The sequence below is a fragment of the Rhinolophus sinicus genome, chromosome 3 (assembly GCF_057876585.1).
Source record: "Rhinolophus sinicus isolate RSI-liver-muscle chromosome 3, RSI-T2T, whole genome shotgun sequence".
Lineage (NCBI taxonomy): Eukaryota > Metazoa > Chordata > Mammalia > Chiroptera > Rhinolophidae > Rhinolophus > Rhinolophus sinicus.
In genome coordinates, this window is record NC_142503.1 from 157,502,196 (window position 1) to 157,528,732 (window position 26,537).

The 26,537-nt window shown below is 39.7% G+C and overlaps 1 protein-coding gene across 2 annotated transcripts in view; it reads left to right on the plus strand.

The window, feature by feature from the left end:
• The first annotated feature begins 9,462 nt into the window (after positions 1 to 9,462).
• Positions 9,463 to 26,537, plus strand: part of MAP2K1 (mitogen-activated protein kinase kinase 1) — a 70,651-nt gene continuing 53,576 nt past the window's right edge. Inside the window, exon 1 of one of the 2 annotated variants that reach the window (XM_019725605.3) lies at positions 9,463 to 10,072. In XM_019725605.3, coding sequence (XP_019581164.1) covers positions 9,993 to 10,072 — 80 coding nt within the window. In that variant the 5' untranslated portion in view covers positions 9,463 to 9,992. Of the gene's footprint in view, positions 10,073 to 19,491; positions 19,552 to 26,537 lie in introns of those variants that run through there. The other variant, XM_019725606.3, reaches the window with a different exon arrangement.

Sequence of the window (26,537 nt, forward strand, 5' to 3'; positions counted from 1 at the left end):
CTAGAGCTGAGCTGCCACTGAGCTGCCACTGAGCTACCGCTGAGCTCCCAGATGGCTCAGTTGGTTGGAGTGTGTCCTCTCAACCACAAGGTTGCCGATTCGACTCCGGCAGGGGGTGGAAAGTGGCAACTGGACCTGGAGCTGGGCTGCGCCCTCCACAACTAAGGTTGAAGGGACAACAGCTTGACTTGGGAGAAGTGCCTGGAAGTGCACACTGTTCCCCAATAGAGTCCTGTTCTCCTTCCCCAATTAAAAAAAAAATCTTAAAAAAAAAAAAATAGTCTCACCCTTACTTTTACGTGCTAGAAATACATACTGTTAACACTCTGAGATATTTCCTTTGTCTTCTTTCTCTCCCCACTCTCTGTCATACATGTTTATACTGTATTTTAGTAATAAAATGGTGCTCATACTTTTTATCAGTGCTTTTTTCACTATTTTCAGAACCCTTTACCATGCCATGACCGTTATTCTTTTAAAAAGAGATTTTTAAACTGATGTATTGAATTTCATCATGTAGATGTATCATAATACCCTCTATTTCTGGACATTAATTTTTAAGATAATGTATTACTTCTTTAATACAGAGAAATCCAAAGAAGGAAACCAAAAATTGTCCATAATCTTCCAACCTAAGAACAATCTGTTGATGTTTTTGAAGAAAATAAAAAAGTAGTACATTTATATGGACAGAAAAATCAAATAATACAAAAAGGTACAAAATGAAAAGTGAAATCTTTTCTTACCGCTCAGCAATTCTTTCTTTCTAAAGGTAATTACTGTTAACAAATTCTTGTAGTTTCTTCCAAGAAAAAAAAAAAAACCTATTGGATTCAATAAAAGAGAGTAAACAACTTGGGTACAAAGGAAAAATTAATTTGTGTCTACATCTTATTCTGAGTAATGCTATTGAAATAAACATTCCTATTGTACATAAATCTTTGTGCACATCTCTGATTATTTCCCTAAAATAAATTCCTAAATTTAAATTATATGCATTCTGGACATCATATGAAATTGCTTTTTTTAAAAATATAATTTATAAACAATTTGAATGGTATCTAGATTTGTCAGTTTCTAAGTTTGGTCCCAAATTCACAGAACTCAAAAGAAGTATGGGTTATCACCCATCCGAATCTATTAAACTTATGCCAAATATGATTTGATATCACTTAAAATTGAAGGTACGCATTAAAATTAGAGAAAGGGGTGATAAAAGAAAAATAATCATATTATTGTTATTTATGGGCATTACCAAGAGCTTTAGTGTCTTAATAATTAAAGATACTTGAAAATGCACAAACAAACCTACCTTATGACTATCAAACAAAACCAAGTTTACCTACCCGTTATTTGGCAAGGTACCGAGACTTTTGTAACGATCGTTGGCCTGGGAATCGGGAGATGTGTCCTGTACGACCCCTAAATATCTGTGTGATTGAAGGACACCACTGACCCCTCCGAGGCTGAGTTTTCTCATTTACAAAACTGGGTGATTGGACACCATGACCTCTATGGTTCAGCTGCAAAATTCTAAAATGAACTGTTATTTTCTATGTACAGAAGCCCCCTATCCGATGCCATTCTGAGTTCTAGTTATAAAGGTCTATCTAGTCAGAGAAAGCACACATAGGAGCAAGGATAAATAACCATATGGTTCAGTAGTAATTATAATGACACAACAATGCTATCATTATAATAACAACGTTTATACTTATGAGGCTGTCAATTAACACAATCTGGCACATTGTAGAGAAGAGATTCCTTGCTCCTTAGGAGTATATAAAACTACAAAACACATCAATGTATCAATAATTATAGTTTATACTATCCTAAAACATACGTAACCCAGAACTATGTGTCATGTACAGTTAGTTCACTGTTGGAGATGAAACTCTTTCAGGCAAATTCTCAGCTCTCTATAAGCTAACCTGGCCTCTGAGCAAGAGTGTGAATTATTAAAAAGATGTATAGATTTAAGATGGCTCTGCATGTGTCGGCGCCATATGCTCTTATCACAACTCCCAGACCACTGTAGCTCAAATGGTCATTCTCATTTTAAATTTCCTGCTTATAATCTTTGCAGAGCACTTGGCAGGAAAAGGATGATGCAGGGGTTTTCTGTTGAATAGAAGAAAGCATTAAAAAAATTTTAAAAGACCAATGATGTCAAACATTCAACTGAAAGTCCTGGGAAAGAGATTTGTTTAATCTCAGATCAGATTTGAGAATAAGAATATCTGGGATCCTGGACTCTGATTCCAAAGGAAGTCAAGACTTCCTTCTCCACAGCTGCTGTCTAGAAAGCTGGTATGTCCAAGTATATCTTCTTTCACTGTGCTGCCCAAGGGTGAAAAGCAGAGTACCACGTCTCCTCTCTCAAAGGCCAAGCCAGGGCAAGGTCCCTACCCTCTCCTCCAAAAAAAAAAAAAGGTGCCAGATCTGACATCCTGTTTGGTGGAAGCCACATCCTTAGAGAACGATTGAAATTGAAATTGCATCATCCCTCACCTTGTTGAGGCATCTTTTCCTTTAAATGAAGGGCAAGTGACCATTAAAAGTGGCTCCCAAAATAACCCAGTGGCTTCACTGCACTCAGAATGTCTGACATCCAGAATTGAGGAAGCGGATGTACCTCCTCTGAAGTGGGAAGGGAGGGTAGTGTGACCCTTCACACTGTCACCCTTTACTCAGTGACTCAATAGGAACAGCTGCCAAACTCACAGGGGCTTAAATATCTAGACAAAGGATTGTATTCCTTAGCAATTTGTTTAAACATTTAAAATATTAGACCCAACCTGAGCAGAATGAATTCTTGGCAAAGAGAGTTAATGATAGTAAAGCATTTAATAAAGTCAGAGTTCTCTCACGACTAGAAAGTAGGAAAATACGGTACTAAAATGAGAAGAAAATATAAGGTGAAATTTCTTCATATGAAATGACTTCTGTTTGCAATAACTAGACATTTTTTAAATTTTGCATATCCCAACTGAATTTTTCATAGTAAGAGAATAAAAGATCTTAAGTTGTAAGAGGCAAATACGGATGTACCGCTAAAATAAAACTCATAAATTGATAATACCATAAAATTCACTAACCCTATTCTATCAACTGTGTGTGAGTATGGCTAAGATAAATACAGGAGCTCATAATGTAAACAGAAGTTATCATTGAGTAACGTATCAAGAATGGTTTTTCTGATCTTTTTTTATGCTTTTCTAGTTTTTTTCCCTAACACAATAAGCTGGTATTAGTTATATAATTTTTTAAAAACCCACAAAATTTGCAACAAAAACAAAATATTCAGAAGATATAAATGTTTTAATGTAAGAAAGGCCTATGTTATTCTTTCACTTTAAAAAGAAAAACAGAACAAATAAAAATACATTTTGGTCATCCTGTCCCATTTTCTGAGGGAAAAAATTCTTATTGTGAATTTTTTTCTTTTCTCTAGTAATTGTTTTATTGAAGGAGAAACACACACCCAGAAAAGTACATAAATCATAAATGGAATACACCTGTGTTATATATAGAGGTTGCCAAAAAAATGTATACACATTTTAAGAATGGAAAATTGTATTAAAATTGTAATACTCAATATATACTGATAACAAAAGATGAATACAAATCACGTTTGACTTCTGCAATTCCAAGAGGTGCTCAAAGTGGTTACCATCAGTGTCCAGACGCTTCTGATTATGGCGAACTACTGCTTGAGCAATGTTGACCAAAGTGTCCACTTGTATACATTTTTTTGGCATCCCCGGGATATATAGTAGTATTACTTTCTTGTGTGTAACATCTTTTACTCAAAAGGATGCTTGTGATATTCATTCATATTTTTGTAAGTAGTTATAGTGTATTTTTCCTAATGCTATAAAGAGTATTCCATTGTACAGATTTACCACAATTTATCCATTTACTGTTGATGAACATTTGGGTTGTTTCCCTAATAACTATTACAAATAGGTTGCTATGAACATTCTTGTACATGGTTTTTGGTGAACATGTATATTGGTTTCTGGGAGTAGAATCACTGAGTCATAGCGTAGATGTAAGTTCAACTTTAGTCAACATTGCCAAACAGTTCTCCAAACTAGATGCACAAATTTATACTCCCACCAAAGTGTGTATTTTTTTATTGTGGTAAAACATCCATAACAAAAAAATTTACCACTTTATTCATTTTAAAATGTGCAATTTAGTGGCATTAAGTACTCACATTATGGTTTTAATTTGCATTTCTCTGATAATTAAAGAGGTTCAGCATCTTTTCATGATTATTGACCATTTGGTTATCTTCTTTTATGAAGTGCCTGTGCAAGTCTTTTTACACATTTTTTTATTGGATTGTCTGTCTTTTTCTTGCTAACATGTAGGGGTTCTTAATATTATACAGTTTGGATATAAGTTCTCTTTGCAATATATGCATTGCAAATGTCTTCTCTCTTTTTTACCCTTTTTGAAGGTCAGAAGTAATTAACTTTAATATAGTCCAATTTATCACATTTTTCCTTTATGATTTGTGTTTTTGTGTGTGTCTTGTTTAAGAAATCTTTGTCTACCCTACTGTCATGAAGATATTCTCCAATATTTTCTTCTAAAAGGTTTTAGTTCTATAATCCATCTAGAGTTGATTTGTTATGTAAAGAGAGAAGTAGGGGTTAAGACTTATTTTTTTCCATATGGATATTTCATTGACCCAGTGCATTTATTAAAAGAACATCCTTTCCCCCGCGGTACTATGTTGCCATCTTTGTCATAAACTGGGTGATCAAATACATATGGGTTTATTTCCAGACTCTCTATTCTACTGCATTGGCCTATTTGTCCTCATGCCAGTGCCATATTGTCTTAAATACTCAATCTTTAGATGGATCTTGATATCTGGTAGTGTAAATCCTTCAGCTTTGTTCTTCGTTACTGTCTTGACTATATTTTATTTTTCCCTTGAATTTCCTTGTTCGTGTTGCTATTGTTTTAATAACAGCTTTATGGAGAAACAGTTCACATAACATACAATTCACCCATTTAAAGTGTACAATTCAATAGTTTTAATAAATTCAGAAAGATGTGCAGCTATCATCACAGTCAGTTTTAGGACATTTTCATCACCTCATAAAGAAACTCCATACCCTTTAGCTATCATCCTACGATCGCTCATTCACCTGCCCCACCAAGCCCTAAGCAACTACTAATCTGCTTTTGGTCTCTATTGATTTGCCTGTTTTGGAAATTTTATATAAATGGAATCATATAACACATGGTCTTTCATGATTGGCTTCTTTCACTTAGTACAATGTTTTCAAGGTTCATTCATGTTGTAGCATGGATCAGCACCTCATTCTTTTTTATGGGTAATATTCCATTGTATGAATATGCCACATTTTGTTTACCCATTCATCAGTTGATGAACCTTTGGGTTCTTTCCACCTTTTGGCTTTTATGAGTAATGCTGCTATAGACATCTATGTACAGGTTTTTGTATGGATGTACATTTCCATTTCTCTTAAGTATATTATTAGGAGTGGAATGGTCGAGTCATATACTAACTCTATATTTAACAGTTTGAGAAACTGCCAGACTGTTTTCCAAATGTCTGTACTATTTTACATTCCCATTTTAATGTTTTAAAAAAATGTTTAATGTTGTTTTTAATTGAATCGGTTATATATAATAAAAATTCAAACAATACCAAATGAAAAGGAAACCTTAGTCTACTCCCAGACTTCTTAGGGCTCCTTCTTGGAGCGGACCACGGTTAACAGTTTCTCTTGTGTCTTTCCAGAACTTTTCTATTATATAAAGCATATATGTAAATATATCCATTTTCCTATAACAAATAGGACCATCATACACAATGTACTCTGTTTTTTCTTTTGTAACATAACACATTTTGGAGATCTTTCTATACCAGCATAGACAAGTCTATCTAATTCTTTTTGAATGACTGTATAGTACTTCTTTGTACAAATGTATGATAATTTATTTAATTGCATGCCATAATTTACTCTCCTCTCGACAGTGGAGTTGTTTCCAGTTTTTAAAAAGATTTTAAATATTGCTGCAGTGAACATGCTTTTAAATAATCTTTTTTTGAACATATGTCTAAGTAAATTTGTAGGGAAAAATCCTAACAGTGAAATTGCTGGGTCACTTATGGGACTTTAAAAAAAAAGTCAGTGCCAAAATGCCGTTTAAAAATATTGCAGCAATTATACTCCTAGCAATAGTGTCTGAGAGTGCTTCCTCCCCACACACACACTTGATATTGAGAAGTGAAAGGTGATATCTAACTTTAATTTGCACTTCTCTATTACATGAGGGTGAACATTTTCCCATATATTTTAAAACTCTATTACTTTTTCTATGAACTATGTATATTTATGTGCTTTGGCCATTTTTCTGTTGGGTGGATGGTCCTTTTTCTTTATTTGGAAGAATTCTTTCTATAGTCAAGAAATTAGACTTTTGTTATATATATTGCAATCATTTGTTTTCTCAACTTCTCACTTGTGTACTTATGTCTTTGTACAAAGCATTTTTCCCCCATGGAGAAATTTTAAATACTTTTGAGGTTAATTTTATCAATCTTTTACCTTTATGGTTTTTGGGGTTGTTCTTGCTTAGAATGGTTTTTTTCCATCCCAAATTTTAAAAAACTATTTTCTGATGTTCCTTTTCTGATGGGCTTTCTGATGAACTTCTATTGTTTCATCTTTGATGAACCTATAATTCATTTTTCACATAGGAGTAAACTAGAGAGTCACCTTCATTTCTTTCCCAAATGGCCAGTCAGTTGTCCCTAAGCCTTTTACTGAATATTCTATGTAAATGAAAGTCCTAGACATTTCCCAGATGTCTACATACTTTATTATATTTTACCAAAAATGGTGGTGGCCCAGTGCTGGCTCATTCCACTTACATTTTTCTTTGAGTGTTTACATAAACACAGGTTGACACTAAGCAAGTCACTTTTTCTCTTCCTTGGTAAGAAAATAGATAACATTCCAGAACGATTGTCCAAAAAATTGCTTACTGATTGAAATTTCTGGAGAGAAAAGCCAATATTTTCTTGACCAATGTTCCATCACATGGGTGTATCATAAATGATGTAATAATTTCCCTTTTGTTGAATATTTAGGTGGTTTCAGATTTTAGCTATTTAAATAATACCATTCTGGTACATAGCTTTCCTAATTTCCGTACAGGAGATTCATAGAAGTGGGATTACTGAGTCAAAGTGTGTGAATATTACTGAAAATCAAATTTTTTTCCAGAAAGCCTCTATTAATTATTCTCCTTCCGGCAGATTATGTTTCCATGATGAAAATCCACCACTCGCACCATTTATTTAGTTCCCCTATGTTGGGCACTGTTCTTTCACAATTTCATTTGATGTTCATAACAATCTGGTACAGTACGTAGTATAATTCTCATTTTATAGATGAGTTAGCAGAGGCCAGAAAGAAAGTAATCAGTCCAAGGCAGAACTGGAATAAATCCAGGTCATTTTTTCTCAAATTCATGCTCCTTTGTTTGTTTGTTGTTTTCTTTTATTTGATTTTGGACCTCATAGACTCCCGAGTTAAACCTAGCTCTCAGTTCATGATACATTTTCATCATTGGTTGACCTTGTATTTCTTGGTTCCTCACATTTGTGATCTCACTATGATATGTACGTATGGGATGAACCATATGAAATTGCCAAAATCTAAGCACTTTTTACATGTACAAACGGCAACTCCATACGGTCCAGTCTAATCCATAGTGTTTATCACATGGTAGTCACTAGTTCACACACATATATCTGAGTCTTATTCTTGTCTATATGGTCAGCATTTATGTTAGGCACTTAGGAAAATTTGACAGGATTGATGAATCACTGCCTATTTGAAATGGAAATAAGGAAAACTCCTATCTTGGGCTATTCTAACAAACTTAAACCACTAGGGCATTTCTTGATCCGGACTCCTCAAGCTACAATGAGGGTTTAGAAATACCACTTAGTGGAGGCCAACCCTCAGCAGCATTCACAGAATCATAATATTTCAGTATTGGAGGACTTTCATATTTTTCACAGGGTGAAAATGAGGCCTTGAAAAGCTCAATTGATTGCTCAAAATTCCACCAGTATTCATTTGCACCAGTAAATATAAAACTGTACTAGACTTAAGATAGCCTGCCTTGCTCCTCAATATACATTGTTCTGAAAAAATTAGTTTCAATAAATTTTTATGTTTATTATTTTACTCTGATATGAAAAGTTGGCATATTTAACACAAATACAGAGTGACATCTACACACACACATGCATACATTTACATGTTTTCCTATATATTGAAAACTGTGTGTTCACACCAATACCTCCAATTCCAAAACAACACCACAGGGTTTTCTCTCTTTCCCTTTCCTTCCTTTCCTGATTTGAAACTTCTCTTTCCCACAGTGAGAAATCTGGCTATATTATCTTTAATTATATTTAGGCCCCCATCTAAGCTGCCATGCCTCCCCTCTTGGTTCTAGGGCTGCAAGACCTAGTGGAGGGCTGCCTACTTGGTGGGCACGCCCTTCTCACCCTCTCCACTTTCTACAGCCTTCCCTGCTTGAGTGGCCGACACCCTGCTCTGAACCACCAGTTGCAGATGCTTACTTTGTTTCTGCACACCTAATGCCTTTAGGATTACTTTAGCAAGGGCAAAGGGGATGGGGAAAACTGGATGACCATATTTGAGTAGGCATTGTGCCTCCTTTATCTTATTAAGCTTTTTATTCTCATCTTTACTCTTCAAGTTTCATAGAGCTGGGCTTATTGGATGAAAGGGTTTTTTATTTAAGGCTTTGAAAAACATTACTAATCTGCTCTCAAACAGATTGCCCCAATTTACAACCTCATCAACACTGAGTATTCAGCTCACTGTACCCTCATCGGTAGATCAGTGGTATTATATATATGTATGTAATATATATACATATGTAATATATATATACATATATAACACATATATGTACATATATACATTATATGTACATACATACATACATACATACATACATATATATATATATATATATATATATATATATACACACCACATTGTTAGGCACAAGGAGTCTCGCAACAAGTTTTCTCCTCTCCCACTCTGCCTCTCCTCTGGATATGAGAAGGGGTTCTTCACCTTATTTATTTTACTTTATTTCATCTCTGTCAATGTAACTTAGTACCGGAGCTCCAGTCACTACAGAGGAGGAGTCAGCAGGGTACCGTCCCGGATAAACTCAACACAACGGCTCCCTGAGGGAACCAGGATGCATGACGTCCTTTCCCGGAGGGTCTACCTGGCTGCCTCCGGTCAGCAGAGGGCGCTGTGCAACCCGCGCCGGACTCCGCCCCCAGGGCAGCGCGCCGCGCCCCCGTGACGTATTTCCGCGTCATCTGCCTCCGAGACTTGCTCCCATTGGCTGTCAGCGAGGCAATTGGGGCGGACCCGAGTGGGTGTGTGGAAAAGGCAGTAGCCCCAGTGGGGGGCGGGGGGCGAGGCTTCCCCCTTCCCCACCCCTCCCCCGCCTCCTGTCCCTCCCAGGGACCGCTTCGCGGAGCGGCTAGAAGCGCGGCGACGGCGGTGGCGGTACTTTCTTGGGTTGTGGTTGGAGCAGGGTTCTGGTGCGCGCTCGGCGGAGCCGCTCGAACCCGAGGAGACCGCTTGACTGAGGGAAAGAGGGAAGGAATCCCGGGCTGCCGATCTGCGCCGGCGAGGAAGCCCTTCGGTTCCCTGTGCGCCGAGCCCTGGGCGAGTTAGGGTGGGGGTCCCGCGAGACCGCCACCAGCTCCTCGGCGCTGAGGGGACCGCGCGGGGCGCGCCCCCTCGAAAGCAGCCCCCAAGCCCGCGACTCCGAATTGGCCCCGCGTGGCGGTCGCGGGACAGCGTAGAGGGAGGAAGCAGAGGGGCCGCCTTCCCCTCGGAGTTGGAAGCGCCTTTCCTGGGTTCAAAATGCCCAAGAAGAAGCCGACGCCCATCCAGCTGAACCCGGCCCCAGACGGCTCCGCGGTTAACGGGACCAGCTCGGCGGAGTAAGTATGGGGTGGGCGGCGACCGCCAGGCTGGGCTGGCGAGGTCCCCGCGGGGGTGCAGGAGCGTGTGCACCGCGCGCCGAGCTCCGCTCGAGTTCGTCACGTACGTCTCGGAATGGCAGGAGCGAGGAACTCCTGGCTGCTGTGGTATCTGTGACTAAGCACTGATTGTTCTCCGGGTTCAGACCAGTCAGTCTCGATTTTTCCCCTGTTTCCCGACCCCTTCAGTCGTCCCTGGCCACAAGAAAATGAAACGTTGGTTCACCCACTGCCCCGCCCCCCTCCCCCCGCTGTTATCTGAATTCGATCCTATGGGATTCTGGCCTGTAACGGGGAGAAGGGAACACATTCTTGGAAAGAATTAAGATGTTATCTGCATCTTGGAGACTAGCTCAGGGTATGGAGTGGAGTTGGGACCAACTAGAGCATCCTCACCTAGGTGCCTGACACCTGTGGGCCGGGAATGCCTGGTTGCCGGCCCGCTGCCTGGCCAGCGGGGGCGTGTGTACACCGACATCCCCGTGAGGCTCTTCCATTACCAACTTTGGGAGCTCCTGGTCCTTGCCCTTCTTCCTGGAAACTATCCCGTCTGATAGGGAGCGGCTTTCCTTTTCATCTGACTTCATTCATTCAGTCCTTCATTCCCTCATTCATTCATTCTTGCATTCTGCAAATCACTCCTCACCAGTGCCTCTCCTGGTATTTGTTACTTTGCCGTGATCCCCACACTCCTGACACAGGAGCACCAGGGCCACGAATACTACACACAAGATGCTCCATCTTTGCAGCTTCCAGGGTTGCTCAGGAACCAGCATTCGATTACATTAAATTCTAATGAGATTGTTTCATGGGGGTTTCTGAGCTCACCCAATTTTTTTGGTTTGGGGTGAGGTACAGGAACGACTGTGTAGGGGAGAGAGACCCTGCTAGCTGGAGAAATAACCAGGAAAGATTTGGTTCTTATACTTTTACCTGCACACGGGAGACTTTAGGAAGCTAGCTGATTAAGTGAATGGAGCAGGCCTGAACCTTCTGCCCTTTGGTGATTTCTGTAACCTTCCTTCCTCTCTCTAGATTTTCATAGGCCAGAGACCTGTTGGTGACTTTGTCCATCCCTGTAATGATCCTAAGGCCAGTGGTGCACCTGTGGTGTGAGCTCAGCCAGGTTCTTCTCACCTGCTCCCAACAAACCCTCTTCAATCCTGTAGTGTCTGTTTTGCATGATACTGACTTGCACAGGTCAGTGCATTGCTTTGCAAACATTCATTTAGTTTTAGTGCACAGAATTTTATCCCCTTAAAACAGATTGAAAACCCCCAGAGACAGGGGATTCCTTAGTAACTGTCACTGTTTTCAGGACTAACTTTTGACCTTTTGTTTTGAACACAGTGAATTCTGGCTGAATGTTGTGACCTGATCATTCTGCTCCTGTTTGATTTGGAGGAAGGTACTAAGTAGAAGTACCTGTTCATTCTGTTGTTAATTGTGACACTACAGCTGTATTCTTGCAAAGGGGAGGAAATTTCATTAACAGAAAACTATACAGAGAGGAAAAGAAGAAGCTACCCTGGAGTTGATGGCAGAAAAATCAACTGGGAGATTCTAAACAGTGGTTAAGAGGTTGGACTCTGGAGTTAGGCTAAGTTTGAAACTTGGCTGTCTTACTTGTAGTTTTGTGACTAGGGACAAATCTTTTAGTCTTTCTAGGGCTTAGGTTTAGTTTTTTCATCTGTGAAAATGGGGCTAATGATAGAACTGACTTAGGGTAGTTGTGAAGATTAAATAAGCTAATACATACTGTGTTTCCCCGAAAATAAGACCTAACCGGACCATTAGCTCTAATGCGTCTTTTGGAGCAAAAATTAATATAACACCCAGTCTTATTTTAATATAATATTTAAGACCGGGTCTAATATAATGTAATACCTAGTCTTATTTTAATGTAAGACTGGGTCTTACATATTATAAGACCGGATCTTATATTAATTTTTGCTCCAAAAGATGGGTTAGAGATTATGGTCCGGCTAGGTCTTATTTTGGGGGAAACATGGTAGTAAATCTTCTATAAACATTAGTTAGTGCCTTTGATAATTGGATAAATGTTGAGAAGGCTGAAGGAAACTGGAAGGTAATTTTCATTCCTCCGGTGGATATGTGTGTGTGTTAAAGTGCCTTTGCTTCTGGATGACTCTCCCTTGCTTAGTTTTCTGTGCCATCTGCATCTACCTCCATGACTCATTGCTGTGTTACAATAGGAGGCATCTTTGTGTAGGTTGCCTGAGACAAACAAGGACTGTTCCACTACATTTTCTGGCACTAATGGGGCAGGGGGTGGTATTAGAAGCTGTACACATCTTCATCTTTCACCTATGAGAGTGTTTCTCAAGCAAAGCCACTGTTACCATGATTTCCGTGATTTGATCAGGGCACAGTTGTGAACATTATCTTACAGTGTAGACTAAAGAAGAAAAAAATCCATTGACAGTAAAGAACTATTGGTATTAAATTGGCAAGATTGCTTCTCTGTGGCTCCCTGGCACCTTGTCTGAACGTAGCACTTAACCCGTTCAGACAGAGCTAGGTTACGTGGAACCTGAAGTTTATGCAGGTTCTGGGACGTGCTCGAAGAAAATGAATGCAAAAACACTTCTTTTGCAGGTTTTGCAAAAAACATATGATCATATTGGAAGGGTGCTAAGTGTTGGAATGAAATTAATTGGGAATAAGATCATATTCCCCTGTTTAAAATGTTTTCATGGTTTCATTGCAGTTAGAATAAAATCCAAACTTCTTATATTGGACTATGAGACTCTGAGCCACTGTGTGGCTCCCACCCCCATTTCTTTGATTACATTTTCTGCTGCTCCTTTCTTCCGTCACGCTGGTCCTGTTTCACTTCCTCGGTGGGATGGTCCGTACTCCCATCAGGCCCTTGCATATGCTGTTCCTTTTTGCCTGGACTGAATCATCCCTTCCTCTTCCCAAGTCAGGAAGGAAGCAATCTTCACCTCTCTACTTAAATGTCATTTCCTCAGAGATGTTCACAGACTACCTAAAGTAGGTCCCTTTTTCTCATGTCACCTCAGTTGTTTTTCGCTTTTTTTTTTTTAAAACCATTTAATTTTTTTAAACTTATTTATTTAAGTGTATTTTTCCAGGACCCATAAGCTCCAAGTCAAGTAGTTGTTTCAGTCTAGTTGTGGAGGGCGCAGCTCACTGTCCCATGTGGGGATCGAACCGGCAACCTTGTTGTTAAGAGCACTGCATTCTAACCAACTGAGCAATCCGGCCACCCTGCACCTCAGTTTTTAATGACACTCATTCACTGTCAATAATCTTTTCTTACGGTTTTTTAAATATTTCTCTCTTCTGTACGCCATAAACTATAAGCATAGGGCTGCTTTTTTTTGATTCACTGTTAGAATATAGTACTTGGCACATAAATAAGTGCATAAATGTTTGTTGAGTGAATCGGTGAGTGAATGAAATTTCTAATATTTGTACAATGTGTTTAACAAACCTTTTTATGCCTTTTCATTTTTTCTTTTATTTTCCCTCTTATTCTTATTCCCCCACCCCCATTTGCTTTTCTTTCATAGGCACTACTCACTCACTCTAGGGTATTTAATGTATAGCCTTATCAGTCTACCCATTTGTGAGGTATATGTGTACCTTTGTGAGGTAGATAGTATTGTTTTGTATGTTTCTGTGCTTAGAGTGCTGAATACTATTGTGCTATTATTCAGCCTGAAAAAAGGAGGTCCTGCCATTTGCGACAACATGGGTGAACTTGATTGACATTATGCTAAGTGAAATAAGCCAGACATAGGAAAAAAATACTGCATGGTATCACTTATAAGTGGAATCTTAAAAAAGTGGAATACACAGATGCAGAGAGTAGAAAGGTGCTTGTCAGGGATGGGGAGGTGGGGGAAATGGAGAGCTATTGGTCAAAGGGTAGAAAGTTGCAATTATGTAGAGTGAACAAGTCTAGATCTATGATCTATGTATAGCATGATGACTCTCGTTAATATACGGTATTGAATATTGGTGAATATTGGAAATTTGCTACAGTAACAGTAGATTTTAGGTGCTCTTACCACACACACACACACACTAAAATGGTAACTATTTGAGGAGACGGATAGGTTAATTAGCTTGACTGTAGTAATCATTTCACTATGTCTACTTATATTAAATCATCATGTTGTATACCTTAAATATATTCAATTTTTATTAAAAATGTTATTGTACTGTAAATCTGCGTTAGTCGGGATAGACTGGGTTAAGTTGAAGTAACAACAACAAAATCTTACTTAACACACTTCCAGGTCAGTGGGAAGCTCTGTTATTTTGATGCTGTCAGGGACCAGGCTGATGGAGGCACCATCTCTGAGATATGCTTATGTGAGAAGGGAATCTTGTGAACCACATTTTGGCTTTTAAAGTTTCTGCCCACAAGTGACACATGTCACTTTTGCTCCCATTTTATTGGCCAAAGCATATCACATGGTCACACTGATCTTCACTGGGGGCCGGGGTCTTCTTGGAAAAGAACCAGAATATTTGAACAAGAGCAGTGTTCCTGTTCCCAAACTCTTATTTCAGTTTCTTATCTTTAAAAAAAAATGCCACGTTTCTGAGATCTGTTCATGATGCTGTCTGTGCATATAGTTCACTATTTCTCTCAGTCGCAGAGCAGTCCGTCGCGTGCATGTACCACAGCTCACTCATTATTCCCCTAGAATAAGACCCCTGTTGTTTCCAGCCCCTGATGCCTTACACAGTGTGGCTGTGACCACTCTTGTGTGTAGCTCCTTTGGACCCGCGTGGGAGTTCTCTGTGGAGTGAATGCACTCGGAAATGGGATTGCTGGGTCTTAAGGTACCGTGCCTCTCCTTCCAAGATGAGGCACATACTTAATCTTCCTTTGTTTTGTACAAAACACTTAATCTCCATGAGGATAAGCCTGAGCCCTACGTAGAAATCACAATAGCAACACAGGGTACTTCTCAAGACCTCACTTTTTCTTTGACCTTAGGCAAGTCCTTTGTACTTTCTGACATTTAGTTTCCTTGCCTGTAGAGTGGAGATAATAATGGTTTATAAAGTCTTTACCTTAATGGCTTACAAGGCCCTACGCGATCAGGTCCTTTGTTTTCTCCCACTGTCCCCTTCACTCATGCACTCTAGCCACAGTGCTCTCCGTGCTGTTCTGAAGTAGGGTGGGCCCATCCCCGTCTCAGGGCCTTTGCACTTGCCATTCTTTCTGCCTGGAATGCTCTTCTCCCAAATACCCACATGACTTGCTTCCTCACTTCCTTCCGACCTCTGCTCAAATGTCCCCGCGCAGAGGACATCCTGATCACTCTAATAAAGCACTCGCTGTCTTTCTCTACGCCTTTGCTGTGCTCTCCTTTCCTTTATAGCACTTACCGCTAAGTAAAATTGCATTGTGTACAAGTATTTATCTGCCCCCATCATTAAAATGGAAGTTTCCTGAGGGTGGGGGCTTGGCTTTGTTCCTTGTTCTGTATATAGAACAGTGTCTGGCCCCTTGTAGGTACTCAGTAGATATCTGCTGATTAAATGATTGAATAGTTTCTACTTTGAAGGAGTATTGTGAAGATTAAATAAGATAAGTGCTTCGAAGACCATAAGGTACTAAATAAACAGGAGGGTGCATTGCTTGTTCTTGGTGGTATCCACAGATTTTGGATTTTGAACCGTTTCAAGTTAACCCTGAAACACTCAGACTTAAGTTTTGCATTCAGAGCATAGTTTATAGCATCAGTAATTCTGCCCTGTTTGTAAGGGACACACACCTGTTATAGTGTGACGGCCTTTAAGGAAGGGAACAAAGAGGTTGAGATCGGGTGATGTGCTTTTTGGGGGTCTCTTACAGGTTTTCAAGGATGTGCCCCATGATAACTAGGGGCTTTTGAAGTGGGTGTAACTGATTTTGTAGTTTTGAACTTGGATGCTTCTACTGGTTTGTTGCTGTAGTAATACTGGTGCTGTCTCTTGAGAACAGCTTCAGGTGAAAAGTAAGGCCAGCTGAAGCCCATGTGCTTGGGAAGAACATCTCTGCTGTTGTTAAAGCAGATATAGAATGGAAAACGATTCCTAAAGTTGACTTAGCCAATGGCAAAGAGATGTGTGGAGCTCTTGTGCGAACATAAACACAAAATTCTAATTTCACTTATTTGTGCATCTTTGAAAGAAAGGGAGAGACTACTTCCATAGTGTAGCTGTTGACCCTGCCTTATCCATCTAGTTTGGTTTTTCTCTTCCCCAGTTCACCTGCTGTGGCCCACGCTGAGTCGTCTCCTTATTGTTCTCCCCTTGCCCCAGCATACTGCTGCTTACCTCTATCTAGTCTTGCTCACATGGTTTCCTTTGTCTGGAATGCCTTCCTTCGATTTCCTGTGTGATTTTATTTTTGTTTTGTACTTGCCACCACACTTTAGCTTCTACTGTGTTTCTGCAAAAATAAGACCTAGCCGGAAACACGGTATAAGGGCAGGGACGATGAGTGTCTGGTGTACTGATATTTCCCCAGCGTCTAGCACAATGCCTGGAATGCATGAATGCTACCCATCTTTCAAGACGGAGCATAAATCTCATCTGCCATGTAGCCTTTTCTGAGTAACTCCATGATAGTCTAGGACCTGGGTTTGAAACTTAGTTATATATCACATCTTAATTGTTGCCCGTGAGCATGTCATTTAATTTCACTGAGCCTTGATTTTCCTCATTAGTAAAGTAAGGATGATAATGGAGCAAACCTGTGAGGGAAGGAGAAGGCAGGTGAGCATCACCTGAAATAATGTATGAAAGCGCTTTATGATTACTGACATGCTGTCCAAATGGGAAGTGTTGGTAAGGATGCCAGCTGTGAGTTCTTCCTTCTCAGAGAGCTTGACTGGTACCTTTGATCTCAATACCAACCTTCAAATGTCGATAAATCATGTTGATTTAGACGTTGTATATGCTGCTCATCGTTTAAAATCCAACCCCAACCTGCATCTAATCAAGTCTGAAACCTAACTTGCTGTTCATAGCAAATACAGGGACAGAGGAACAAGTTAAATGGCACCAGGAGGAAACAGACAAATCCAGGATGTGGAATATTCTCTGAGACAACTGATCCAGTCTCTTTAAAAAGTCAGTGTCATAGGGTAAAAGTTGGGGGATGGGTAATGGTGTTGTTCTAGAATAAGAGACTAAGGAACATGCCAACCAAATGGACTGCATGAACCTCGATTAGGTACTGAATCAAAGAATGAAATAGCTATAACGTGCATTCTTGGCACAATTAGGGAAATTTGAATAGAGTTGTTAATTTTTTAGATGTAATAATAGTATTATGTAGGAGAGTTGGGATTCATAGGTGATGCATGAAACTTATATGAAACGTCAGAAAAAATACACATACATGCATAATGGATAAAGCAAATGCGGCAGATATTCACATTTGTTTAGTTTATGAGTTTCACTGTTAAGTCTTCATTTTTCTGTATGTTTGAAAAACTTCATAATACATTTTTTAAAAGTGCCCCCAAACCAAAATTCATCCTAAGTCTTATGCCTTTTTTAATGTTAACTCACATTTTTCTCTCCCCTTTTGAACTTCTGGTCTATTTGTGTAATAAACACCACATTAAATGCAATATTTTAAAAATCATAATGCTTTCTTACTCACTAAATGTTCCATTTGTGTCTTTATTTCCTTAACTTGATTATTAGGGATCATGTATTTTGGATCCCTGTGTCTTATAACACTGTTGATATCAAATAAATAATTTTTGGTAGAGTGGACAAAGCCAAAATAATGTTGAACCAAATAAACCAATAAAAAAAACTCCTTGTTAGCTTTCCTCTATATGAATTGGTAGTTATTTCCAGCATCATCACAGGAAGCACAGGTCAAGCAGTGGCAAATCTTTCTGACATGTTGAAAAAACAAATCCAGAGAACCCACAGGCTCGGAAGAAGATGCAGTGAGTCTAAGAAGAAAGCTTAGGGTCCCAGTTGTGTTTCTGTTGTTCTTTCCAGAAGCTGCCACTTTTGAAAAATCATGGTCTCTTACTGACACTTGATTTGTGATTTTACTTCATATCCTGTGCCCTGGTTCTGTTGCCTGAAAGCTCAGAACTGTTGGAGGCTCACATACCTGTTTGCGAAGTTAACACCTCTCAGGATGAATGATGTTTTGTTTTAAAGTAGCAGGTGTTCTCTGAATCCTGGTGCAGGGCCCACTGCTGAAAATGCTGATCCTGCCTCGGATTTCTTGGTAGGTCCTTGGGGCCTCCTGCTTTGATGTCAGCAAGGGAGTCAGATTAAGAAGAGGTTACATGGGGGTTGAAGAGAAAGTGGACAAGGATAGAGTGACCTCTTTTCCCCTCACCACTTCTTTGAACATTTGCCTTCTTAAGCACAACTTTCAAAAAAAAAAAAAAGTTGAATATATAAACACCTTTTGAAGAAAGAACCTACAGACATTAAGTTTTCTAGTTTCACTTTTGGTTTTTCCATTATATACATACTTAAGTAGTTGTGATCAGTTGATAAGTCACGCCCCTCCACACACACAATTATAAGGGACATAATCCTCATGCTTATAATTTATTTTTGGCCGAAGAGTAGAATTTGATAGGGTCTGGCTTCACAGATGACCTTTGTTGATTATTTAGGTGGCTTCTAGATTTTTATTGATACTCTTGTAAATGTTCTAAACCAATTTGTTCAGCTTTTAGATTAATTCATGTGCAGAATCAGAGGCAATGAACCATATTACCGCTGTTACACATTAACAAAATATGTTCCCCCAAAAGAAGAAGTAATTTACAATGTATAGTTCAACTGTTTCCTCAAGCTTCAAGTTGTTGTTTTTTTTAAGTTTAGTGGATTTTTTTTTTTTTTTGGTAGTTTAATAGGCAGTATAAGGGCGCCTTTAAAAGTCAGTCTGCTTTACTTTGTTAGCCAGGCTGTGTTTTTGAAATGGGATTATTTTTCTGTATTTCATGAATTCAGTTTAATATTTATTGACTGCTTCCTGAATGTAATTCACTACACTGGAAGCTGTAGGTAGGTGACTAAGTCTGCCTTTGCTTCCAAGGACCTTAACCTCTCATATAATAGGAAGAGGCTGCAGGGGCACAAGAAGAAGGAAACAAATGGCTGCAGAGTAAGAAAAGGGCCCTGAAAGAAGAGGTACAGAGAAAGTACTGTGGGAGCTCATTGAGAGGAGGAAGACGCACATCCAGTGAGGAAGATTAGGAGAGTCTTCACAGAGGAGATGACATTTGAGCTGGGTCTTGAAGGATGGCTTGGATTTCCATGGGAATGGGGGCAGGGGGCAGGAAGAGAGCTCACATGAGCCACTTCACACGAGGGAAAGCTTGGGATGCGTGAAGGAGCCGGCAAGCAGTGTGCCTGGTGTATCAGTGCAGGTTGCAGGAGATGAAGCTGGAGGGGTAGGTAGGACGGTTTTGTGGCGCCAGCCTGACACTTTGAAAAGTCACATGCAGTTTTTTAAGCTACGTCTGAATAGTTTTTATGTGGTTTGTATTTTCTTTTTGTTCATATCATTTATTAACCCATATACAATTACTTGTCTTCTGGTTTATTGAAGCAGTAGGTCAGTGTGCTTTGTATTTTAAAGTTTTGCAAATGATGTAGTTACTACATTGTCCTGTTGTGATGTTTTCCTTTTATGTTGTATTAAGAAAAAATATTTATTTTTTTTATCTTCAAAAGCATGTCTGTTATGTGGGGTAGCTTACTTATTTTTAGTATTTAGACATCTTCATGACCAGCAGGAGTATGTGGCTTCATTTTCTTCTAGCCTTTTCTCTCCCTTATATGGTTAACTCTTTGTCCCATCTGGAATTAATTAATGTTCTTGGCGTGAGATATGGATCTAAGTTAATTTTTGTCCACAATGAGTTCTAGTATCTGACTGGAGTGTATTAAATATGATTTATTTATTCACTTGTTGTATTTTCAGATTTACCTTTGTTTGGTTTTTATGCTATTTTGTTCTAGTTCTACAATTTATTTTTTTAACTCATTCTTATGTAGTTTTGATAGTCCTTTTAAAACTTGGTATGCGTAAAGAAAAGTAAAAATTTTCATGGTATACCTTTCTAGTTATTGTCTCCTCTTTATGGTGTTGTAGTTTCTTCTGAATAATTCTTTTTTGTCCTGTTAATACTTCAAATACTTAACATTTTGATGCTGTTGTGATTGAACATGTTTACATTTGTATTTTTCACCTTACCTGTGGTTTGATTTGTATGAATTGTTTATATCCTGCAGCTTTGTTAAATTTACTCATTATATCTAGTACTGTTTTGATTGAATATATATGCATTTCTAGATTTACTAGTGTCATCTGCAAAACATAAGTTTTTTTCTCTCCACACCTTTTATATTTTCTCTCAACATCTTTCATTGGTCTTGTGTCCCAAGGGAACACTGTTATATATAACGAGGCTTCCCAGGCACCTGCTGGGCCAGAGGCTTTCCTGCTCTTTCTAAGGAGCCGTGAAAATAAGAAGCCAGTTGCCCAGCTTTAGAGAAGCAGAGCCTCTTAGGACTGGATGAGACCTTACAGATCCTTTAGCCCAGTGCCTTCATTTGTGAGACGAGGAAATCAGTCTCAGAGAGGGAAGGAGCTTGCCAGGAGTTCATACAGAGTGGGAAGAGGTGGTTGCGCTTATATCTCAACTCATTTTCTTACGGTGTATATATTATATGTTTTCATTTGGGATACTTACTTGGTTTGAAATTTTTCCAAGTTTACCTAACCCTGAATTTTGGTAACCTTACCCAATATTCTAAAAAAAATTTTAAAAACCTCTTTTCAAGTAATAATCTGAAACTGTGGAGAAGATACCCCTCTGTATTACCACTTTCCCAGGTGTTTGAGGGAAAAGGGAATAAAGAAATGGGGGGAAGGAAAGGATATTTTAGTCCAGGATCCTTAGTAGGAGGGCCTATTTTTAAGCTTCATAATGTCAGTTTTAAAGGCAGTGGTTTTCAAAAATAACCACAGACAAAAGTCCCCTTGAAATGAATGCCTTTCTAGAATTGACCTGTTTTGAGTTTAACTGTTACCAAGAAAGGTTCAGAATCTTGAATGCTCTTGAGATGCATTTACTTTTCAAACAAAGTGGAACAATTGAGTTGAGTGAATGATCCACATGAGTTCTAGATTCAGGTTAAATCTTGAAATTTGGGGAGTTGTAATGACTGATTAGACAATCATATTGTACTCACAGGTTTGTTTGGATTTGGGTTAATTATGTTTCCTTCTTTATTGAGTTATAACTTACATATCCAGGTTAGTTTTAAAATACTAGTTCAGACTGTCACCCCATTTAAGAGTGCAGAGTCAAAATTATTTGCCCGATTTGATTTCATCCTTCAGTAAACAGTCCTTCAGGAATGTCCTTGTTGGGGGAGGCCTCAGAGGTTAACACAGATTCCAGGCTAACTGGAAACCTTTTGTCTAATGGCTTAGTCACATCCAGATTGAAATCCTACCAAAATGCCTGCCTGTATTTCAGTTCTCCTCTCCGGCTCTGAGTCTGCGGAATGATGGGGAAACAAGCAGCTTCACATTCCAACAATTATTAATAATGGAAAATTTATCCTGCTTACTTTAGTCATTCATGTATGTTCACTGATACACTTGGCCATTGGAACCATGGAAATGTTACATTTACCAAAGGGAGAACCAGTGGATCAGGCTCTTAACAGGATATATTAATTTAAGATTGCAACACTGTTATTGTTTTACTGGAACACTCTGAAGACAGTCTCCTTTGCCTTGTTTTATTTTGGGAACTAAACTAATGCTGGGGTAACCATAAATGTAGCTTGCTGTATTTCTATTTCTGAATATTCTAAATCACTGAGCAATTACAAAAAAAAAATTTAAAGATAGTCATAAGCATTTCTAAATTTAAAAAAAGCCATAAAGTATTTATTAGGGGAAGTCAACGGGAGAGTTTATGAGGAAAGTACCAGAAACCATCAACAGGTGTTTTAGTTGCATTGAACAAAGCTGCAGCTTGATAGGCAGGCAGTCACAGGGAGGAGTTTTGGGAATTCCTGAAGCTGGTTTGAGGTGGAGGGGACGCAGGGTAGGCGGAAATCAGCAGTTCCGGGGCTGCACAGGACTTGGGTTACAGAAGGCTCGCCCGCAGCTGAGGCCTGGAACAATTCCTGAGCAGGCTGCTTTCTTGAAAGACGAGGGCTGCATCTTTAGCTGCATTGGTAGGATTACAGCTGTTATTCTGTGGGGTGATAGTAATTATGGGGACCACGTCAGGAAGGGACAGTAATATGAAGTCAGAAGACGTGAAACTTTTATCCCTAAAGGACACTGTAACTAGAAAAATAACTCATCGTCAAGGGTCTGTCTGGTCTGTTTTACCTTCATTATGTTGAATTTGCACTAAAATTCTGCAAGAAAGCTCATAATATTCTGTTGTAAAAATAAAGAACATGAAGTTCAAGGAGGTTAAGTTATTTAAACAAGTTTGCACAACTAGTAAGTGGCGGAACTAAGTTTAGCACCCAGGTCTGTCCTACTCTAACACCCATGCTTTTTCCACATGTCCTCCAAAGATTGAGTAAAATGCTAGAGGTCTTTTTAGAGCTTCACTCAGCAAAGCTATAGCCACTAGCCATATGTAGCTATTTAAGTTTAAGTTAATTAAAATTAAAGTTTAAAAATCAGTTCCTAAGTTGCATTAGAACACTTCAGGGGCCCAGTGACCACATGTGGCTAGGCTGCTGTATTGGAGAGCACAGGTTAGAACATTTCTGTCACTGCAGAAGAATTCTGTTAGTGCTTACAGGTAAACCAGTTTTACCCTTTTATTAATTTATTTGATTTTTGCTTCTTTATTTTGTGAAGGAGAAAGTGAGTGACAAAGGCAATAAGTACCTTGTCATATACCTAATTAATCCAGGCCTTTCGACTGGTGGCTTTTCCCTTGCTCCACACTCTCCCTTAAAGAAAAATCAACAGAATGGAGATTTGTGAAAGGAGTGACTCCCCTACACTCCCAGCTTTGCCTGGCCTCCCAAACTACAGCCCCGTTTTCCCAAGTTCAAAGAGCATGTCTGGATTAGTTTCCCCTAGGGACATGAAAGATATTTGTTGGAAAAAAATTCCACGCTTAATGTATGAAATAGCACTTTGATTCCCTCTGGTTCTTTCTCTGCCTTCCTACCAAGTGTTTTGTAATTGAACTTGCAGCTGCTAACCATTTGTCTTCCAAACAAGAAGAGAACTTCAAAACAGGTCAAATGACAGAGGTATGTATACTTTGAATGCAAGCAGCTGCTTGTTATTTGCTATTGATTCAAATGGCATTTGTGTTAAGGTCAAATAGATTTAGATTATGACCAAAATTATAACAATAGATGTGTTAAAAAGATTAAGATGTATTAACATTCATTTAACAGATAGTCAGTACATACCTAATATATACTCGGCCAGGAGCTGAGAGATGGACACAAAGGACTTTTGCTGAAAATTGAAAAAGATGCCAATGTTATGGGCAAGTTGATTGCATTTTAAGTTCTTGTCTGAATTTTATTGTTAGTATTTGCCACCCATGTATTATCTGTTTAGTTCTGAAATTCATTAAAAGCTCCAGTTTGGATCATAGCTTTGAAGTAAAGAATCATGTGCAAATGTCCTTTTAGTAGATGCTATTACAGACGTTTAAATTACACATTCTGGTATCTAAATGACAGTAAAGAATACCGTGTTTCCCCGAAAATAAGACCTAGCCGGACCATCAGCTCTAATGCATCTTTTGGGGCAAAAATTAATATAAGACCCAGTCTATTCTATTCTATTCTTTCTATTCTAAGACCGGGTCTTATATTAATTTTTGCTCTAAAAGACGCATTAGAGCTGATCGTCCGGCTAGGTCTAATTTTCGGGGAAACACGGTATATATGTGTGTGTTTGGGGGATGGGCATGTGGGAACAAAAGGAAGGCATAGTGCTGGGGTAATATTTTTAGGAAGCCTAAATATGTTTGATTTCATTGTAACAGACTCATGGTTTAGAAGGCTGTCTTTCAGAAACTGAGAAATTAAAGTTTTAGGGTTTTCCCTAAAGAAATGTTAAAGTCACGTGCATGACTATGCTGAGAGAGATTAAAAACAGAGAAATGAGAATGATGGCAGTGTATCCAGGAAAGAGCCTGTCTTCCCTAAGAGCGCAAAGGCAGGGGTGGAGAGGACTTGAAAGATGGTGGGGACAGCCAGGAGGGATCCCAAGGAGCTCTGACATTGGGTCTGTCCAACTGCCTGAGAGCTACTGGGGTGGGGTGGGGCAGAGCACCCTGATGATTCCTGTATTGTTTGTAGAGTAGGGTCTAGTTTCTAGAAAGTTGGGAATAGGCTTATGAGAGTTTTGGAATGAACAGGCCCGAATTCAGGATGGTCTGAGGAGGACATTCTGTTCCCCTCTTAGAGGTGCTTGTTTGGGGTGCTTGCTAGCAGTGCAGTGAAGAGCCCAGCTTCCCAGTCAGATTCTAAATGAATGTTTCTGCCTCCCCAAGTGTTTCATTTGAGTGCAGAGATTACCCTCTCTTCCAGAGGGTTCTGAAAGTCTGCAGGCTTCAGACTTTTCAGGCTGCAGTGCTTTTGAATAACAGTACCTTGTATAGAGGCAAAACGTGTGATCTGATCTCCTTCCCTGGGACAACTGTCAACCGTTAACTCATCATATGACCACTGTGCTGCTTGTCTGCAAAGTGGGGTGATGGTCGTGCCGCGCTGCTTTTCAGGGTTTATATAATGGACTCCACGTGATCATAGAGGTCACCACTGAGCACATTTAAGCTCTGAGACACTAAGGAGATTAAATTTTATTGTTGAAAGGAATCTTGGAGATCTTTGTTGCACTCCTATCTTCTGGCAGATAAAAGAACCCAGGACTACAAAAAAGGGTTAAGAGAAGCTGGCCTTATCACACAGCGGGTTCTGTTTTGAATTGTGAGTGTGGCTTTTGAGTAAGCGTAGCCTGGACACGGTGGGGCACAGCAGAAAGTCTTTGGAGCCAGCAGACTTGGAGTTGATTCCTGTGTCTGTCTCTTATTACCTGAGTGGTCTCGTGCAAGTTCTTTCACATCCTTGAGTCTGTTTCCACATTTATAAAATGGGTATTACACCTGCCCAGCAGAAAGGATTCATAGACACTCCGTGTGTATAAACTGCTAAACTGCTGCTTATAATTAATAGGACTGATGGTAAGGGCCAGGGTGAGATGCCCAGGGTGCCTTATTCTGTCAGGTGAGGAGGAAAGAAAATTCTCACCTCCCAAAGCACTTCCAGTGATGGGGCTCTTCAGCTGTTCTTTATCTACACAGACTTAGAATAGAGACAACGCCGGGCATACTTGGAATTTTGGGGGATGTGCAGGAAGCAAAAGAATTACGTTCAGTGAACAGGAGGCTGCAAGAGGTGCCTGGGAAACAACTGTCGCATAGTACATCCCAGTATAGACTCCTCCCTGCTCCTCTAGGACCGCCATCTGCATGACAAGCACTACCTAGGAAGCTGAGCTTTCTTCTCCAGGAGTGGGAAGAGGATTTACTGTGTGTGTGTGTGTGTGTGGGGTAGTCACTGACATAAAGGGAAAGGAACACTTCCTGTGGCTCTAGCCAGATGTTGGGGGTCAGCTCTGGTTAGATCTGGGGTTCAACTTTTCCTTCAAGGTCCATCCACGTGTATTCCCCAGTGGGCCCTGGCCTCTGCTCAGACTGTGTCTTCTGCTGGGGATTCCCTTCACCACCCTCAGTGCATGTGGAGATTCTATAATCTTACATCAGAACTCAGTTTGTAGGTCACCACTTCTGTAAATCCATCACAGACCTCCTCCACCCCACTCCAGGCAGCGGTCACCTGCCACACCTTTTAAAGCACTCTGTACGTATCCTACCACACTTCAGTTGTTTGTGTGACTCTGTCTCGTTGGACTGGACTTGGAGAAGTCTGGGATTGCGTCTTATTTATGATTATCTCCAGTGCATAGCATATTCCCTGGCATCTGGTTTGGTAACATTTAGTCGAATAACTAAACAAGCCTTGAGATGGCAGTAAAGGCAGAGGGCAGACCTCTGCTCCCAAAGTCAAGGCTCTGCTAAACCCTGTGTTTGGTGGTTGATTATTTTCAGTTTATAGTATCTTGGCACAAAAGGGTCCCAGGGTTGGTGGTAATCATGGCATTTGTTCTGCAAAGCTTTGTATACTCTTCACTTTTTTTTTTTTTTTAAGATTTTATTGGGGAAGGGGAACAGTACTTCATTGGGGAACAGTGTGTACTTCCAGGATTTTTTTCCAAGTCAAGTTGCCGTCCCCTCAATCCGAGCCGTGGAGGGTGCCATCCAGCTTCAAGTTGCCATCCTTTCAGCCCCAGTTGTGG